The sequence below is a fragment of the Dermacentor andersoni genome, chromosome 10 (assembly GCF_023375885.2).
Source record: "Dermacentor andersoni chromosome 10, qqDerAnde1_hic_scaffold, whole genome shotgun sequence".
NCBI lineage: Eukaryota > Metazoa > Arthropoda > Arachnida > Ixodida > Ixodidae > Dermacentor > Dermacentor andersoni.
In genome coordinates, this window is record NC_092823.1 from 67790526 (window position 1) to 67810618 (window position 20093).

Consider the following 20093-nt stretch of genomic DNA (forward strand, 5'->3'; position numbering starts at 1 on the left):
TTTCCTTTGCTTGGATATTTACGGCGTTAGTTGGATAGTTACTACTATCAAAATTACGGTCATGGGGTATGTGAAATAATTTCAGCCTTTCTGTAAAATTTTGTGCGTTACTTCCGCATGCGCTGTGGGCGAGAAATAATATAGTTATCTCGTGTGCTGGAAAAGTCAGCTTGCTCTTTTCGCTTTGTGCTTTCTTATTTTTTAAGTGGGAGAAGGCGGCTGCAGAGTAATCAACTATTTGAATAAGTTTTTCCAATTTTATTTATTTACATAATTTTTCTTGCGCCCACTGGCTGGAAGAGAATGCTTGGTTTAATCATATTCTTAATCATTTCTGTGCCAGTGAACTTGACCTCTTAGCTGTCTCCACATCTATTGTATTAATTTATTCATATTTCCATGGACTAACGTAAATAATAGCAATGATGATAATTACATAATAATAGCCACCCTTATCTGATGTGGTTATTTCAAAATACTGTGGCGAGTAAATAAAAATGACATGTGGCAAAATAAGTTACTTTGATATGAAGGTGCTTATTTATACACCTTCACATGTATAAAAAGATGTATAAAATTTGTTGGTTTGCCACTAGATGTGGTTTGCCACTTTGACTCTGACCGGGCAAACAAATACTTTTCATTTAAAACAATGTGAGAAGTGGCACATATAATTGACGACCACAACTAGTACAGTTCGATATTTCCAACCTCACCAGAAACGCACCGATGTAGAATGTTTCAGTTCAATCACAATGTATATGTGGACAATTACATCGACATTTCATGCAAGAATATTTAACAAAATGTGCAGGGCGCATCTACCCAAGGTTGAGTCACATTGCACACATGTACTTGTGCAACTCATTGAACATTTCCTTGCAGGTTGTGGTTCTGAGTAATACAGCGAGTTTTTCATGCAATAGATAACGTTGGTGGGGTTTCTTGTGCAGTGGAAAAGCAACAGTTCCTTGAATCCAAATAATGATATGAAAGAACTTGCTTTAGGAAACACCATTCTTTAATTTGTGTCCAATATGTTTGTTTCATTATTTATTTAAAAACACCTTTCAGGCATCAGGGCAGGCATTGAGTAAATAAGGCATCACAAAGCATTGCTTCAGCATCCTTCGAATCTGACAGACAGTGAAAACAGCAACAAAATGCAAAAAAAGAGCATACAGCACTGGCAAGAATAGTACATATATAAAAGCATTAATTATAGAAATAGCTCCGAATACATTTCTTAATACTTCCATATTTCTTGGCAGCAAGGGCTAACCTTGTGCATTGTGCCCAGCCTTGGGTAGAGGTATTTGGTTATAGTGGGGATGTACCGCTGGCGGGCGCAGAACTGAATACTTTCCCGTCCTGTGTCATCCCCTGGTTGGGCTCCATAGTGGGTGGCGGCCATCCCTGTAGAATATATTATTATTACTTATGGAATCAACTTTCCCTCCACTCCCTGATCACTCCTTCGAGAGGGGGCGCACCAAAGATTCCCTCAACTTCTTTATGAGTCCGAAAGAAACATTCCCAAAGTACTATGTAATTCAGAGTCAGCATGGAAGCAACACAGTCCGAACAATATCTCCTTTTGTTGTGGCAAAATCCTTGACAAACTCAATCGGTCCAGGCTACAAAGTAACTAAGGTGGGAAGCGGCGACCTTTTTGAAGTTCATGACAAGACACAGTACAGTAAAGTATAAACCCCATGCAAGCGATCTTGCACGCGACAGCGACAAGCGACGCGATGGAGATGGCTGTCGCGTTCGCTCGTCGCCTACAAGTTGCACCCCATGCGAGTGATGACTTCAAGCGACGTCTCCCCAGTGTTGCCGGTATGAGGGCAGCAATATAGGTGCCGAAACTAGCGTGACATGTGCTTTATTCCCTTAGGTTGATGTGTTTTACTGTAAAAAGCAGCATAAAATAATTCTGAAAGTCTTGCGGTAGGTTCTTATTCTTGCACGTATAAAAATTCAATCGTTTGCTCGTTCCCTGCGACAATCGGAAGTACTTGAGTTATGCACATCCAGTTCCGGCTTCGCGCTATTGGCTAGTCGCTCGTAACACTTCCGGGTGACGAGCGACGAATTTTAGATTTGCAGAACCGAGCGATCTGTTCACGCAACGGCCCAATCCGTCGCTCGAAGCCTTCGCTCGTCGCTGTCGCGCACAAAATCGCGCTCATGGGGTTTAGCCTTAAATTGTCAAAACTAATTGCTTTTAGGGACATTCCAGTTTCAGTAGGCCCACACAGATCCTTGAACACTGTCTGCGATGTCGTCTCTGAAGATGACCTGCTCAATCTTAGCAAAAGTGAACTACTTGAGGGATGGCAAGATCAAAATGTAGTAAAGGTCCAGAGAATAACGATGTGACGGCAAGGAAATCCCCACGAAACACGTAACCTTAACTTTTGGAACTAGCAACTTACCAGACTCAATAGAAACAGTGTACTGCAAACTCCGTGTAAGGCCATGCATTCCTAACCCACGCCAATGCTTCAAGTGTCAGCGGTTCGGGCACGATTCGCAAAGCTGCCGACGGCGCACTACTTGTGCAAAATGTGCATCAAACGAGCACTCATCCGACATTTGCAGTTCCACCACCCGTTGCACTAACTGTGATGAGGATCACCCAGCGTACTCCCATTCTTGCCCATCCTGGAAAAAAGAAAAACAAATAATCGAAATCAAAACCAAACTGAACCTTTCCTTGCAAGAGGCGTGCAAGCGCTTCTCGATGAACCAGTCTAGTCCATCCTACACCAATGTGGCGCGCCGGGGGGCAGCGCTACATCATTCGGCGGCCGCCCAAGTCACACGGAGTGTGACGGCGGTCACACCATCAGCCCCCTAGGCTGGAACAGCCAGCGCTGTTCTGGCCCCCGCAAAGGAGGACCAGCAGACCCTCGGGCCTATTGGACCCAGGGCCACTGCCCGTGCAGATAGGCCCAACACCCCCGCGAATGTGCCTGCTGCACAGGCACTATCCACCGCCTCAGATGAGGTGATGGACACAACGAATTCAACTCCTGCGTCTCAGATGCCCAAGGAACGGTGCAGCTCTCTCGAGCGGACCGGGAAGAAAGAAAAATCCCATATCACGGGGCCTGGAAAGGTCTTGTGAGCTAATCTAATCTATATCTCTTAGACACACAGCACAAAACATATAATATGGACACACAGATATTACAGTGGAATGTCAGGGGTTTACTCCACAACCTAGACGACATTAATGAACTTTTACGTAGGTACACTCCAAAGGTGCTGTGTGTCCAAGCAACACATCTTGAACCTTCACAAACAAACTTTCTCTGACAGTATACCATTTTCCGAAAATACTGCAATTAGGCCCTTGACTCGTCAGGCGGTGTGGCAATAACAGTAGATAAGAGTGTTGCTTGCTGGCAATTACAATTTAAAACGCCTCTAGAGGCAGTTGCAGTCAGAGCAGTGCTTTTTAGTAAGCTGCTGACAATCGCATCTTTATACATTCCTCCCAACTGTCAACTCTCCAAAACTGAATTTGAAAGCTTTATTGTGCAGCTCCCGGAACCCTACATTGTCATTGGAGACCTAAATGCTCATCATATCTTGTGGGGCGACTCTCAATGTGATGCCAGAGGGCGTCTGATTGAAGTACAGGTGCGTGTTTGCTAAATAAGAAGGAGCCAACTTTTTACAGCGTTGCAAACAAGACATTTACATCTATAGATTTAGCCATTGTTTCAAGTACAGTCGTGCCGTACTTGGAGTGGAAAGTACATAAGAATCCATGCGGGAGTGATCATTTTCCGATTATGTTAAAATTAGGGAAACGGGACGAATGTTCTCCACATGTGCCCCAGTGGAAAGCTAACTCAGCGAAGTGGCAGCGATAGAGAGAGCTGACATATATCACCTGGGATGATATTCGTGCGTTTAGTATTGACGATGCAGTGTCATATTTAACTGCATTTATTGTCGACGTAGCGTCAGTATGTATCCCGCAAACAAATGCATCGCCTATTAAACGACGTGTTCCCTGGTGGAACGATAAATGTAAGGAAGCACAAAAGAAACAGAATAAGGCTTGGAATCAGCTCCGTGACACTCCGACTACCGTAAACATTATCAGCTTTAAGAAAATAAAATCGGAAGGTAGAAGAACGTGCCGCCGTGCCAAAAGGGACAGTTGGCAAAAATACATTTCTGGCATTAATTCTTATATAGACGAAAGAAAAGCCTGGAGAAGGGTAAACAAATTAAAGGGCTGCCAAACTTATCCTCAACCATTAGTAAACACACAAGCAGACACACTTGAGGACCAGGCTGATTATCTAGGAGCACATTTTGAGCGCATCTCATTACACAGATACATTCCTAAAATACCAGCGACTAGCAGAACAGCTGCATTTGGGTTGGAAAATCACATTTAACGAAGTATACAATCGTCCATTTAATATGGCTGAGTGCCAGGCATCACTGAACTGCTGCAACAAGTCTGCTCCAGGAAGGGACAGAATAATGTATGAGATGATCATACACTTACACCCCGAAACCCAAAAAACACTATTGTCACTCTTCAACTCCTTGTTCTCCGCCGGTTACATTCCGTTCTCCTGAAAAGAAGCACTTGTAATCACTATTCTCAAAGAGGGCAAGGACCCTTCCTCACCCAACAGTTATAGGCCTACAGCTCTGACAAGTTGTCTATGCAAACTATTTTAAAAAATGATTAACCGTCGCCTCATCCATTTTCTTGAAAGCAACAAGATACTCGATCCCTTACAGTGTGGTTTGAGGGAGGGTAGATCCACAACAGATCACCTTGTCTGCATCACGACAAATATCCGTGATGCCTTTGTCCACACACAGTTTTTCTTGTCAGTATTTTTAGATATGGAGAAGGCATACGACACAACCTGGCGCTTTGGAATCCTCCGTGATCTGTCTGCTATGGGAGTTCGAGGCAACTTGCTGAACTTGACTCTCCAATCACACGTTCCGTGTTAGAGCTGGTAACATTCTGTCTCGTCCATTTACGCAAGAGGCTGGTGTTCCACTAGGTGGTGTGCTGAGCTGCACTCTTTTTATTGTCAAAATAAACTCGATCCAGACTGTCATACCACATACTATGTTTTGTTTTGTATATGTGGATGACATACAGATAGGTTTCAAATCATGTAATCTAAGTATCTGCGAGCAACAAGTACAGCTTTGCATAAATAAATGTTGCAGGCTTTTGGCTTCACGTGTAAAGGATTGGTGATCTTCTATTATCGCTGCAATGTTTCAGTGAGCTACACCTCAAGTGCCATAGATATCACTTGCATGCATAGGGCCCAAACGGCGGCCATCTGCACAGATACTGCCTGTGCATTGGTCATGCATCAATGATATTCCCATACAGCTTCACGCCTTGAGCACCATCATGCTACAAATGGTGCTCTCAATCATTAGGGTGCCCCATGTTAGCTGTAATGATGGCATGTGTACCCCTACAGTACTTTGCTGCTAGTGTTCTTATTATACTCAGCATGATGCCACTGAAGCGAAGGTGCTGTGAGAGGGTGCCATCGTTCCACCTCTGGCCAATGCTTTCCCTCCGCACGCACCTTTCTACATAGGAGTGAAGAGGGTTTACTGCCACACGATCGCTTCTTGCTGAACTGATTGGTTCATATCTAGCAAGAATTGGGAGCGGGCTTGTTGGTAATCCATGAGTAGAAGTGAAGCACGAAGTACCCAGCTGTGACATTTGCGCTTCCACAGTAATCATGGTTTACAGTCGACTTTTGTTACAAAGGACCCTTATAATCTGACAAAAAATGTCCGTTTCATCCGAAGTCCATAATATCTGAAATACCTCACTTCCAAAGCTGTGGCCACGTTGTGCAACAATGTTATAATGAAGAGCCAGTGACGAACGTCCAAAGTAAAAAGCTAACAAAAAAAAGTAGCAGTTTTCACCAGAGAGGTCAAGCATCGATTGCGATAGCAAATTAGTAGAGAGCTATGCAAAGTAAGGATAGTAGCTTTATCGGCCATATAAAGTTGTAAACATTTGCTTACTAACTAAATTAGCAGGTATGATGTCACGTGCGCACAGGTAACCATGAACACATCTCGCTCAATGATCGCGGAAAGATGCTATCAAAATGTTGGAGTGAGGAAGCGCGGTTGCAGCAGCGAGCGAATTGACCTTCGTGTTGTCTTTTGTTTCAACGTGAACTAATGAAATAAACGTCGAAAGCACAGCGCATACGAAACTACCGGGACTGTGCGCTCTTTGTCCATACCGCAGATCGCTTTCAAGATACGACACCCGCGCGGGCGCGCGCTTTGTCCACATCACAGATCGCTTTCAAGATATGGCGGGCGCGCACTTTGTCCACATCGTCGATCGCTTTCAAGATACGGCGGGCGCGCACTTTGTCCGCATCGCAGATCGCTTTCAAAATGCGGCGTCCACGCGGGCGCACACTTTGTCCTCATCGGCGATCGCTTTCAAGATACGGCGGGCGCGCACTTTGTCCTCATCGGCGATCGCTTTCAAGATACGGCGTCCGCGCGGGCGCGCATTTGTCCGCATCGTATATCGCTTTCAAGATAAGGTGCCCGCGCGGCCGCGCACTTCGTCCGCATCGCAGATCGCTTTCAAGGTATGGCGCCTGCGCGGGCGCGCACTTTGTCCGCATCGCAGATCGCTTTCAAGATGCGGCGTCCACGCGGGCGCGCACTTTGTCCTCATCGGCGATCGCTTTCAAGATACGGCGGGCGCGCACTTTGTCCTCATCGAAGATCGCTTTCAAGATACGGCGCCCGCGCGGGCGCGCACTTTGTCCGCATTGCAGATCGCTTTAGAGATACGGCGTCCGCGCGAATGCGCACTTTGTCCACATCGGCGATCGCTTCCAAGATGTGGCGGGCGCGCACTTTGGCTACATCGCAGATTATACTTCCAAGATGCAGCGCCCACGCAGGCGCGCACTTCGTCCACATCGCAGATCGCTTTCAAGATACGGCGCCCGCGCGGGCGCGCACTTTGTCCGCATCGCAGATTGCTTTCAGGATATGGCGGCCGCGCCCTAATCAGCAGCCGCCGCAGTAAAACCGTCTCCCTCGCCTCGCCCCTGTGCCTCGCGCATGAAAGAAGACGGCGCACTTCCGCCCCGCCCCGCCTTCCTCGCGCGCGCGATATTGAGCCGCGATCGTCGGCTGACCCTCGCAAGTCAGTTGTCAGCCCGCGTCGACATGGCAAGTCCGTATTATACGGTCGATTGTGACACAAATTGCTGCTAATTTCGTCCGCTAGAGCCTATAGTTTGTTGTAGAATGGTCTGTTAAAAGCGAACTTCGTTGCAATAATAAAATAGGTAGCGCAAGCTAAAGTTGAAATATGGTCCGTTATATCCGAAAGTCTGTTGTACCCACGTCCGTTGTAATGAGCGTCGTCTGTATATCCGTAGAAAAGACTCCCGAGCACAAAATGACGAAGACAGGGTTAGAAATGTGCTGACAAGAGAAGCACCTCATCATCAGCCTGGTTACGCCCACTGCAGGGCAAAGGCCTCCCATAGTTCTCCAACAACCCAGGTCATGTACTAATTGTTTCCATGTCATCCCTGCAAACTTCTTAATCTCATCCGCCCACCTAACTTTCTGCCACCCTCTGCTACGCCTCCCTTCCCTTGGAATCCAGTCTGTAACCCTTAATGACCATCGGTTATCTTCCCTCCTCATTACATGTTCTGCCCATGCCCATTTCTTTTTCTTAATTTCAACTAAGATGTCATTAACTCGCATTTGTTCCCTCACCCAGTCTGCTCTTTTCTTATCCCTTAACGTTACACCCATGATTCTTCTTTCCATAGCTCGTTGCGTCGTCCTCAATTTAAGTATAACCCTTTTCGTAAGCCTCCAGGTCTGGCCCGTAGGTGAGTACTGGTAAGACACAGCTGTCTAGATCTTCAACCTTCTTTCTCATAATGTTCATTTCGTCCTCATCAACCTTTTCTTTCCAATACATGACCCTGTAGGTTGCTACAGGGACACTGCCAACTGCAGGTTTAGTTGTGGAAAGATCTAATGGTATAGTCTTTGCTACTGTATGAGTTTACTGACAAACCAGCCACCACCGCTTACTTTTCCCACTTCTCTGATATTGACGCTCTCTGCAAAGATGTGGATGTGTAAAGAGGGCACATGCAGTAGCAATTCTCTTTTGTCATCCTTCCTTCTCATCAGCATGTTTGTATCGAGCGTTTCAGATTAAAAAAATACCCAGCCAACTAACCCCAATGTCTCTACTGTCCAACTACTCTTTCATTATTCTTCATTTCATGAAATTCCTGTACTTACTTTGCAGGCAGTGGTACGTCCACTGTGTGTACACTGGCACTAGGTCCCATTTTTTCACACATGGGCATGTAAAGTATTGAATTTTGCTTTTGTTACCTGACAACCAATGATGGATTGTTTCTTGGCATGACTGCATGATAACTGTGTGCTATAATAGCTTCACGGAAACCTGGCTGGTGTTGCCCCAGAGCTTCTGGTAATTAATGGCACTTCAGGATGCAGGTCCTTGTGTGTGTTTTCCTGCTCGGTAGTCATAGTGGTTAAATGTTGAACTGACGAGCCCAGCCCCAAGTTTTGTTAAAGTAGCTAATGGTGACATGGTTGCCGCGCATTATACGATAGCTCTGGTGCTGCTCGCAACTTTTCTTTTGTGCTTTGTAGTGCTTCAATATGCCAGCCTTCTTAGTTAGTTTGCGTGCCACTTAGCTAGCCATAACAGGTGAACTGTCGAACCAATGGTCTGAGTTTTGAGTTGATCCGCAAACATGGCAAATAGACGTGACACCCGTCGCAGGCGCAGGTGGCTGTCCCGTCGGTGGCAAAGGCAGCAGAGTGGCTGAGGTGGATGGGTGAGCAGGTGCTGCGCCTCGCGGAGGAGGTGCTGCGCCTGGAGCGGGAGCTGGCCCAGCAGCGGCAGCTGCGCGCCCACCAGGCACAGCGCGCCCACGCCCAGGCACAAGCCGTGCGGCTCTGGGTCGCCCAGCGCCTCAGGCAGCTCGAGGAGCACAACACCCGCCTGCAGGCAAGGAAGGCCTCAACGGAGTGGGTCTTTGGATAATACTGGACAGTGTTGGCTTGTACGTGTGCGGTTTAGCACTGACCTCCAGAAATTTTTTTTTTAATGCCAGCCCAGTGATGCCAAAACCAGTGTCTCTGAGAGGGCGCTGCTTTCCCAGTAGTTGGTCGCAGTTTATAAGGCATGTTTGTAGTCGCATCAACTTTCTTTCATTGTGTATCGTACAGACGCATAGAAGTGGGGCAAGGAGTGACCATAGCATTCGGCAAAAGTTTTCCATGCTCTGGCAACAACAGGTATGAAATGACTGGGAATATGGTACCATGGCACTGGGTGACTAGCTCACATCGTTGAGTGACTGGGCAGGCATTGTAAAAATACAGGAGGTTATGGCTTCGGTGTTGCCATTTGAGGACAGTACCAGCTCAAGAGTTTGCTGTACATAGCTTCTTGCAACATGGTGGTTATATAAACCATGTGGTCCTTTCATGGACCATAGATGGATGTAAGGGTTCCCACATTAACAGAAACTTCCTGACACTGTATTTTTTTGTTGCCAAGATGTGGTACATGGCAAAAAACATTTTTGGCACATTGTTATTTAACGGAGCATCACCAGATGCCATCAGCACTGCTGCTTCTGACATGTCGACCCCAGTCTTCCACTCAAATAGCAGCACAGCGCTAAAATATGTGCATAGTGGCTGAAAGTGTCCGTAAGAGTGTCCTTATTTCGCTAGATTGGTTGGCTTTTACATCCCAGAGCCACAGTTATGCTTTGCTGATTGATTCTGAAAATTTTATCCATTGTAAGACCCTATCAATTCGGTCACAACTCAGTGTGTGGGTGCCTTTACCTGTGATTCTCATTTAATTTGTTTTGGCAAGGTCTTGAGGACTCTGGACAAAAACATGTCAGTACTGCGTTTGTTCAAGAATCTTATAATTGAACATAGCATAGTAGACCAGTTGGTGATTTATGATTTTGGGAAGATACCGCAAGCAAAACACGAGACTCGAAGTAAGGAACAACATGAAGCGGTAGCGGCAACGGTACCGCTTCATGTTGTCCCTTCCTTCAAGTCTTGTGTTTTGCTTGCTATATCTTACCAAAATTATAATTGAAGCTGCAAAGTGAAAATTTTCACATATATATACTACACAAATACACGCACAGAGGAAGTGTTAACTTTGAAGTACTTTTATTTAAAGGTAGAAACATTATTATGTATGGGCTTTTCAATGTGAAAAGAAGTGAGAAATATGCGGGGTGTAAAAAATTGTGTGTCAAGGAGCCATTCTCCAGTCCAATGTGAACACACCCATTGTGCATGTAAGCATTGTATGTGCACACCCTTGCCCGCACTCCTGACCAACTTTATCTATAACTGGTGTGAAGGCATGTACACTAGAAATCAGTTCGGTTGCAGTCGACAGTCCCCAGTGAAAGCTATTTTGAAATGAGGAGTGAATGTCATGCTCTTCCAAACATCTGTCATATTTAGGTATTTACAACACTGCTACTCTCATTCGAGACCATTGCAGTTGGGTGATATACACTATGTGTTATATGTAGTATCAGTACACAGCATTTAAGTATAAAACATCTTAAACAAAATTTACGCAAGACAGGTAGCAGGAAAAAGAGCACATAAATAGGAGCGACAATCATACATCCAAGAACAGAAATAGAAAAAGTTTATTTCCGAGTTTAAGAAAATAAACTGGTTGTTTCCACATGACAACAACTAACGTAGTAGTCAAAGAAACAGAAAAGAGCACTTATGCAAAACAAAATGAACATTGGAACACGCAGACACTGACCAATAATTTGGACTCGACAGGGATAACCAGAACGCTGGTATAATTGGGAGTCCAAAATACCGGATTTATCCAAAAATAAGTTAACTTTTTTACACAAGTGGCCGAAAAAGATGCGCCACATTCTCGGATTGTCACTTTCGGAGATAATTTCAATTTTGAGGGACTAGCATAACACATATCGGCGTCTACGAGCGATGGCATTCTTGGCACGGAACCAAGCACACTGTCTTATCGCAGTGCAGGAATGCTGCCGCCCATTGATGCGTTCGCTGCTAGGCACACAAAATATCGCAAACATTGAAGTACCTTTGAAAGTGATCGTCCAAGAATATGGCCCAAGTTTGTCAACACACGGCTACACGCACATGGGCTTGCCTTTGGCCTAGACATTTTGTGGCCACAATTTTCTAGCAATGCCTTTCAAGCTATTCATTGTCACACTTTTCGTGCTTTGCTAGCGGTGAGCGCAACTCTCCACGTGTCATCAACAGGATCAGGTGGCCATGAACGGTGGATTTGCATAGAATCGAGCAGAACCGTTACAGAATTGAGGCCTGTATTTCTACCATGGTCATGCTGTCACTACAGACAGATGAAAACACAGTGAATGCATGCACCGAATTCTCATCGGCGATTACACAATCAAGTAGGCTTAGCTAGTTTCAGTTTCAAGGAAGTGCTGGTGACATGTGCAGTGACGTATCAGAATGAAATTATCACAGTTTCTGCTTGACTCGGTCGCCAAGTTAGCGTGTGGACTTGCAGTCTGAGTCCGAATTATCGCACGGCACGCTACAAAGTGTCCAAAATTTTGGCCGAGCTTATTCATTGTCTATGGAGATAGCGGTAGTGCCACTGGCCTGTCCGAATAATCAAGCATGTCTGAATTATTGGTCGGCAACTGTACATACAATACTATGAGGTGATGGACCAATAATGTATAACACATGAACAAAGGAAAGTGACATAAATAGTGGTACTTTTTACTATATGCTGATCAGTAGAATTTTGCCCACTATTGGTCGCACCGAGTGTCCGCCTCCCTGCGAGCCCTTTGTCTTGTTCCAATTTCTTGTCGTCTGTGCGCATTCACAGGAGCAGAATGAGCGGTGCAACGAACAGCTGGAGGAACTGAGACAGCGACTGGCACACCTGAGCGAGCAGCTGACAGCCAGCGCGGGTGCCCCACCTGACGACGACGAGGCCCCGCCCGCCTACACGGCTGCTGTCCTACACCCCACTGTACGGTGATCCCGCGCGACATGAACCACCAGTGCCCATTGTGTACCAGATTTCTTGAAGTACATAAGAACCTCGTTCGTGCATTTTAGAAAAAAAATATGCGATAAAAAGATGTACTAAGTGGGAAAACGTACAAACCGAAGTCACTGAAATATTTGGTAGATACAACTGTAGTTGACACCTACATAATTAAGCCTATCTCTCTCTCTCTTTTCTGATGCGGCAATACGACCATTGCGTGATTTTGAATTGTAATTTCACCAATTTTGCATTTTGGACGCATTACTGAAGCTAAAGCAAGCCAGCGACGCATCCCACCGTTATCACCGCACTTCATTGGGACAAAAATGCACAGCTCGCTGCTGTCAAAATCGTGCGCTGGCATTTCGCATTTGTGTCAGCTAATAGCAGCACTTTCCATGTCTGCGTTGCAGCAGTAACAAATCGCGATGCTTTTCTTCTTTTTTGTTTTTCGTTCGTTTCTGTTGCTTTTACTTTTGCTTGGAGAAATACGGCACTGTGGCTAGCTGAAGTGCAGATTGCTCCTCCTTATGATGGTTGCTAAATGGTGGCATTGCACCAATAGAAAGTCACCCAGTTCGTGGTGAGATGGCATCTCTTGACTCTGAATTTTCTGCTAATTTTTGTAGACAGCACAGTAGAAAATTGTGATTTTTTAAGCTTCTACATTACTTTTATTTATAATATTTCCCTACGTAATAAAGAAGCAGCCGAGAATCACGAAAGAAAAAACAAAATAACAATTTTGACCAGTCAGACAAGAGCGGTGGGTGGCATTTCCACCGTGGGGAGAACCCTGGGTTGACAGCATTCACTAAATGTCACTGCACATCTACATATAAGCTGCTGATGATTGCAAGGGAACTCTCCGCTTGTGGCCCAAAAGGACCCTGGCACACTAAATAGTAAGAATAAGGCCAGACCTTGATTTAAGGAACATGGATATAACATGGTAAATCTAAAATTTGGTTGGCCATGTTTTGCTTCCAAACATTCTTTTAACGAAGTTGCATCTGAAATGAAACTACCTTCATTATATTCAATATAAATTTTAGTCATGCATACGGATGTGTTGGCAGGAACAAATTGTACTCAGATCTATGCGAAACAAATGCAAACATGGTACGTCTGATATACCAGCAAAGGATCTCTTGCTTGTTCTCATGGTCCATTAGTGGCTTGCTGTGACGACATGTGGCAGTTGAACAATACTAAATTACAAACGTGTTTTCCGCTGTTGTTAGTGGGCAACCGTACAACTGGTGTGTTCACATAGGATCAGCTTGTTGGCTCTGGCTGATGACTGTACAAGGCCAGCCGTCGGTCAAAATGTGCATACGCATCCAGAATGCACTATTTTAAGTTTCACTTGCTGACTGATTGGCATTTGTACTACCGGACTTGTACCAGGTGAACAAATTATCGAGTGAACAAATTTTAACTTCAATGTAAGCAACATTGCCTCAGATCCTGCATTTTCAGTTTTGCCAAAGCAGTAGACTGCTGAATGAAATGAAGCACAGCCTACTAAATTCTTGGTTTATGTACTTCACTGTATCCAATAATTTGGTATATCTATTCTGATTAAATTAATGTTCTACTGTATTTGCATTGTAAAACCATTGGGGTGATCAATTGTTTTCGACATGCAAGGTGAATGTAAATGTACACGCCTCACCAGCATGGTGCTTACTAACACTATAGACAAGAAACTGCATGTTTGTAAACAAGTAGCCAAAGTACAAGCAAAAAGGCACAGCATTTCTCCTTCTGTGTTGATCACTTTGAGCACTACATATAATTTTTTGCCAGATGCAGTTGAATCTCGTTAATTCGAACACGCTTAATTCGAACTTCCGGTTTATTCGAACTGATGCTGTGGTCCAATCAAAGTTATGTGCATTATAATGGGCGAAAACACCTGGTAATTCCAAACGCACGACCATTTGTGACAGGTAATTCGGACATACCGTACTCCGACAATGCTCTCAGCAGTGCGCCAAATCATGTAGCGGCACCCTCGACCAGCATTGCCCTGACCCTGCCATAGAGGAAAAGGCTTAGGAGAGACTCCTCAACACCGCGCAACAAGGTTCCTTATGAAGTCCAAGGTCCATAATACTGTCGCCGCCCACCCTACGCTGTATGTGCAAGGGAAAGCGTGTAAGGGGAGCTGACGATCACAGCTCAGTCTTGCCCGCGGGAAAGAGACAGAGTGGGGAGGAATTAAACTAAATTAAACTGGGAGGTTTTACATGTCAAAACCACTTTCTGATCCTGAGGCACGCCGTAGTGGGGGACTCCGAAAATTTGGACCACCTGGGTTCTTTAATGTGCACCTAAATCTAAGCGTGTGGGTGTTTTCGCATTTTTCCCCCATCGAAATGCGGCTGTTGTGGCCGGGACTCAATCCTGCGACCTCGTGCTTAGCAGCCCAACACCATAGCCACTAAGCAACCATGGCGGGTGGAGCGGGGAGGAAGGATGCCGTGTTCCGCGATGCGTGAGGTACCCAACGTTGCGAGGCAGTCGGGTGGGGGGGGGGGGGGGGCATTCTATTCCGGCTGCAACTGTGCATGTGGCAGCTGCGTGCGGTTGTGCAGCCATATCTTCAGAGCAGTCTGTGTTGGGGAAGAGTCTAGGTACCTTGGCAGTTCGTAGCTTTCTGTTCGTAGCGGTGTTCTTTGTGTTCTCGCTCACTTTTCGTTAAAGCAATAGACAGCACGAATGTCACTTCGCTCGCTGCTGCTGCCGCGTTTCCTCGTGGCAGCGTTTCGACAGCGAGTTTCCGCGGTCATCGAGTGAGATGTGTTCATTTTTGCTTGTGCGCGTGACACCATGCTTGTTATTTTAGTTAGTATGCCTATGTTTACAAGTTCATACGGCCGATAAAACTACTATCCTTGCTTCATATAGCAGTCCACTAATTTGCTTTTGCAATTGATGCTTCGCTTTTCGAGCGCTTTTTACAATGATGAGTTTAAACTGAGACATCCTGATGGAAAGGTTGTTGGAGACAGTGCGCTACATCCAGTTCTGTACAACAAGGTGTACCCTGAATATGAGTACGCGAAAGCGACACCCAGTACTTCATTCTCCTTATTTTTTGCATGCGGGGATGCTGCAACTGAAGGGAGCACACCTAGATGATTATGATTAGTGGCACTCACTTCCTCATCTTCATAAGACATGACGAGTTAGGAACGCAGGACGAAGAACGTAAACACAGCGCCAATCTGTCAGTATATGAAGGAAAAATCACACAAGCACGCAGTGGGAAGTAGTGGCGGAGGCCCAGTCTGGCCTCGGCAGCTCCTCCATGGTAGTTTTAGGTGGCAGTAAGCCTAGGTAGCAGAGGTAATTAGCGCCATCTATCAAGCTGGCGGGAAAGCAAATCCGCTTCCCTCCCGCCCCTCCTTGCAACTGCACTCCCCTCGCCCTGCCTCGTAACTACCTCACCTTCAATGGGCTCCGCATGCGCCCGCCTCCGTGCCGGCTCGGCACCAGCTTAGCCCAATCCCTGAAGTTTCATTTTCTGCCATTATCAGGAAGGCGAGCGTTGGCCGGCGTGGGCAGTTTCGTGGTACTCGCTCATTGTGCACTTGTGCTCCGCAATATTTCATGACTCACACCGTTCGTGCATTGTGCTATGGTGCATGAGTACTTCAAAAACAGGTCCTTCTTTAAATTCGAACTTCTTTTAGTTTGAACACATTTTTGGGTCCCTGTGAGTTCGAATTATCGAGATTCGACTGTACTAACTATTCAAAACTCAGTGGCATGTACTAATTTTGCTTTCACATAATATTTATGGCACTAGGGTCATTCGACATATTTTTGTGCCTGATTGGAATGGGATGGCAGCATCCTCGCAATGTCACTCTGCAGCCCCTCTATAGTAAAACTCCAATAGAACAGTCAATATGAACTATTTCTCACCCATACCTGCACATAATGAATATATGTTCCTAACGAGTATTGGATATACAGTCGAAACTGGTGATTATGAAATCCTGTGACAACAGAATTCTTGCAACAACAAAATACCGTATGTTTACAAAAAAAAACCAAGCGCCGGAAGTGACCACGTGTGCTGGAACACGTCATTGCTGCCACCTTGCTTGTTGATTACGGGTTTGAAGGGGCGTGCATATTGCTGCCAACATGTTACGACAATATTTGCATACCTAGTGCAGTGCGTAATGTGCGTCTTGGTGGGAAAAATACAGCAAAAAGAAGGAAATCCACGTACCACCGGCACGGAATTGTTCATGGCGCTTGAGGTGGCAGTTACAGCACGGAGTTACGCGTCGGGCCATGATCGAACTATCGTCAAGGAATATGCATCCCTTGCTTCAAGAACACAGGTTTTGGTGCGACCTGATAGGCAGCGCATGCGGATTCGCCGCCGGATGTAGATTTGCCGTAATCTCAATCGATTGCCTTTGGGTATACGAGATACGATCATTTTTGTGCGTGGCACCGGATGTGTTGGTGCCTACGGGCAACAGCGTGTGCTGGAGAAATGCTGCTGCATGCGCTGAGTGCTGTTTCTCTGCATCTGGTGCCAAGTTACACAAAATCTCGTAAAAGTGATTGTACCTCCGAAAGCAATTGAACGAGAATACTGCTCCACGGCATTGCTGCCACTACTGATCGATGCATGCGGCGCACCTTGTACTGTTGGAAATGCAGTTCTATATCCTTGAGCAAGCTATATCCTCGAGAGTAGGCTAACGAAATTTTGACAGTCAAGTTTCGTTCTGCATTGCATTGCCTGTCTGTGCTGTCTCATTTCACAATAACGAAATTCTCCCAAAAGCGAATTTTTTCGCATTCCCCGCTGATTTCGTTATTGCAAGGTTCAACTGTAATGCACGTATCCTTGTGTCCATTGTTGCTTTCTTATAACAAGCTCTGACTGTATATACCAGCGTAAAGCGGCTTTCATTGAGTATGGTACAGCAGGTGCCACCGAAGATGATTCCTAATGCATCCAAAAACGTATGCAGCCAAAAACAGCTATCGGTAATGAGTGACCAAACTGCCTTGCCTGCCGTCTGTCTTGCAGAGTTGCCCCGGAGTACGGTTGGAGCGTAAGCGGTTCCGGGAGGTGACCACCCTCTCCTCGTGCAGTTCCATGGCCTCGCCAGAGGAAGATGGCACGGCCCACAAGGGGTGCGATCTGTCTCTGCATCTCACTTTGCAATACAGTTACTTGCATAGTGTGTCTAGACAATAGCCTGCCTGGTGCAATACAAGCAACGTGTCACAGAGAAAGATTTGAGACAGATGTTACTTATGTTGCATCCAAGCAGAGTGATGTACAGCAATCCTGAACAACCTACTCGTCCAACAACTTCCTTAAGTGCCTGTACTCCGTCTTTCCAATTCCGTGCAGTGTAGCGCAGGATAGCACTGCTGTCAGCCAATCTGTAATTGCTAAATCAGCACGAAACAAGGGACCCAGAAGAGGACTAGATGGATGCAGCACTAACTAACAGCATTTGAAGTGTGGTGAGGCCATTTGTTGCACTGAACAACATAGAAACTGATTGTCTTGATGCACACATGTAGGGCTTTGGAGCATACTTGCGCTGCGTGTAACATAGCGCTGTACTTACTCACGTGTTTCTAATAAAAACTTGCTTTGTTATTCAGTGTTGCATTCGTCTAGTCTTCTTCTGTGTCCTTTGTTGTTCCGTGCTGTTTTCTCAACTGTGGGATACAAACATGTCCAACATATGGCTCCTTTAAACTTATTTGTAGCAAGAGCCAACAGTGTGGTCCAGGGAAGGGGTCAAAGTGTGCCTATTGTATGATACTAATCCTCGTGGGAAGCTTTCATTCAGTCAACATTACATGGAGGCAGATCAAAGGCAGACGAGGGAGGAGCCTTTCCTATGGCTCTCGTTTCTGGTCGGCCAACACAACTCATAACTTTCATTGCAATGCAGAGAGATTCTGAGGTAGAGTTTAGACACATAATGTTTGAGTGGGGAGCCTTCATTGAATGTACATACAGTTAGAAGGTGTACTGCAGCAGCAACACTGGTACAGTTAAACCTCGATATAATGAACTCTAATATAACGAATCCCTCAGTGTAACAAAGTATGCATTTGACTTTTAATAATGTCCACTTTAGGGAAGTCAGCCGTCCATAATTATCCTTCTACGAAAGCACTAATGCAACACAAAAATGTTTCAAATGCATTTTGTTTTTACAAAGTGTCACACAATGTCACTACTGGCACAGCTAGGGGCATCCACAATAGCACGGTAATCCATGAGCCCTGTCTTTGAACAACTTTAAAGCTTTTTCACGAACAGAATTCATTTTTCGTGAAGCTTGACGCAACATTCGTAAAATCGTAGAATAAACCCAGGTTTGTAAACATAATGAAAAATTTGGCAGAGTTTTTAGGTACGTTTGTGCAATTGGTTCGCTGTCCAGGTGGCCAAGCCAAGCATCGGAAGGTTGTCGACGAGGTGTAGTGGCTCCGGATGAAGAGTTGCACGACTACGCTGAGATCTACACCCCAAGCAGGGAAGAGGGTCCGCCTGTTCCAGGGAGCAATGACCCTACTGGGCGGCCCCCTACACCCCCCAGGCACCGTTTCCCGTCCTGGGTGAGCTGTTCTCATCACTCTACTTATAGCACTATACCAGCTACATTGTTTCCAAAAATTACCCCTTTGGGTGCTGGGTGCTTAAAATTCTAAAGTGCAACCAATTCAGTTTCTATCCAGTTAACATACTATTAGCAGGTTTTAAATTGAAATGCTATTTATTGGTGGTATGTTGCTTGCTAAACATTGAACATCATTTTAATCTGAAGAGTCAAACAAAAGTTAAGGCTATCGTTAATTAATAATTTCAGTTAAGGTAATTGGTGTTTCTCAGGAAACAGGGACTCTTCGTTGCTGTCATTGTTCCTTGAAGACACTTTGTAATTAAGATCAACGTCCTCCGAATACGAGTTTATAAGAGGTTCTTGAAACTCTGCATCATTCAAAAAATTTTGCAGGCTTTTAGCGGCAATCCACCATGTCAGAAAATGAGACTATTCAGCAACACCAGCAGTTGATAAGCTTTGTTGCACCATCTGTCATATAAAAACAAAACCTAGTATAAAATTTTAGTTTAACCAACCTTTGAGTAGATGGTGCAGCCAGTCAACGTGTGTTTCAGAATCACAAATTATCTCGGGCGTGGCCAGGGGTGTGCATCAGTAATGAAATGAATTATGCTCAGGCACGGCAGTTATAGGGTTAAAACAGTCTCATCATCAGCCCAATTTAATTAAGTGCACTTCAGGTTAAAGACCTCTCCCAGCATTTTTCAATCGCCCCTGTCCTGCATCATTTATCTCAACTCTATGCCTGCAGATGTTCTAAACTCTTCAACCCTTCTGATTTCATGCTGCTCTCAACTGCATTTCCATTCTGAATCACTACTGTCACCCATTTCATCACTGTTATTGCGTGTGCCCTCAAGTTGAAACTTTTAGTAAGTAATGCTAAATACCACCCCTGGTACGACCAGGGGTGATATTCTGGACCATACACTTTTGTGGATACGACTACCTTCTGTGAGATTTCGTGTGGCTCGGTACCGGACGCATTAGTGTGTATGGGTGACAGCATTCCTGGCACTGCAAAGAAACGGGATAAAGAAAGCTCGTTATCTTCACACAGCATCAGAAACATTGCTGGCCATATACAGTAAACCCTCATTAACTCGAACTCTGATATCTTGAAATATTAGTTAAGCCGAGATTTTTTTAGCAGCCGTAGTTTCAAACCATGTGTTTTTCACCTCTTATCTAGAAAATCTTTGTGCAGGACTTCGAATATCTCGAAATCTCGACTCCTAAAATAACAGGAAAAAGGAAATGCTTGCACTCGCTTTTTACTA

The 20093-nt window shown here is 45.3% G+C and overlaps 1 protein-coding gene across 2 annotated transcripts in view; it reads left to right on the top strand.

Moving 5' to 3' along the window:
• Positions 1-20093, top strand: part of LOC126543996 (uncharacterized protein CG43867) — a 90357-nt gene that overhangs the window by 1109 nt on the left and 69155 nt on the right. The window contains exons 2-5 of one of the 2 annotated variants that reach the window (XM_050191177.3): positions 8867-9094; positions 12008-12154; positions 17247-17353; positions 18631-18805. In XM_050191177.3, coding sequence (XP_050047134.1) covers positions 8918-9094; positions 12008-12154; positions 17247-17353; positions 18631-18805 — 606 coding nt within the window. In that variant the 5' untranslated portion in view covers positions 8867-8917. The remainder of the gene's footprint in view (positions 1-8866; positions 9095-12007; positions 12155-17246; positions 17354-18630; positions 18806-20093) is intronic. The other variant, XM_055062437.2, reaches the window with a different exon arrangement.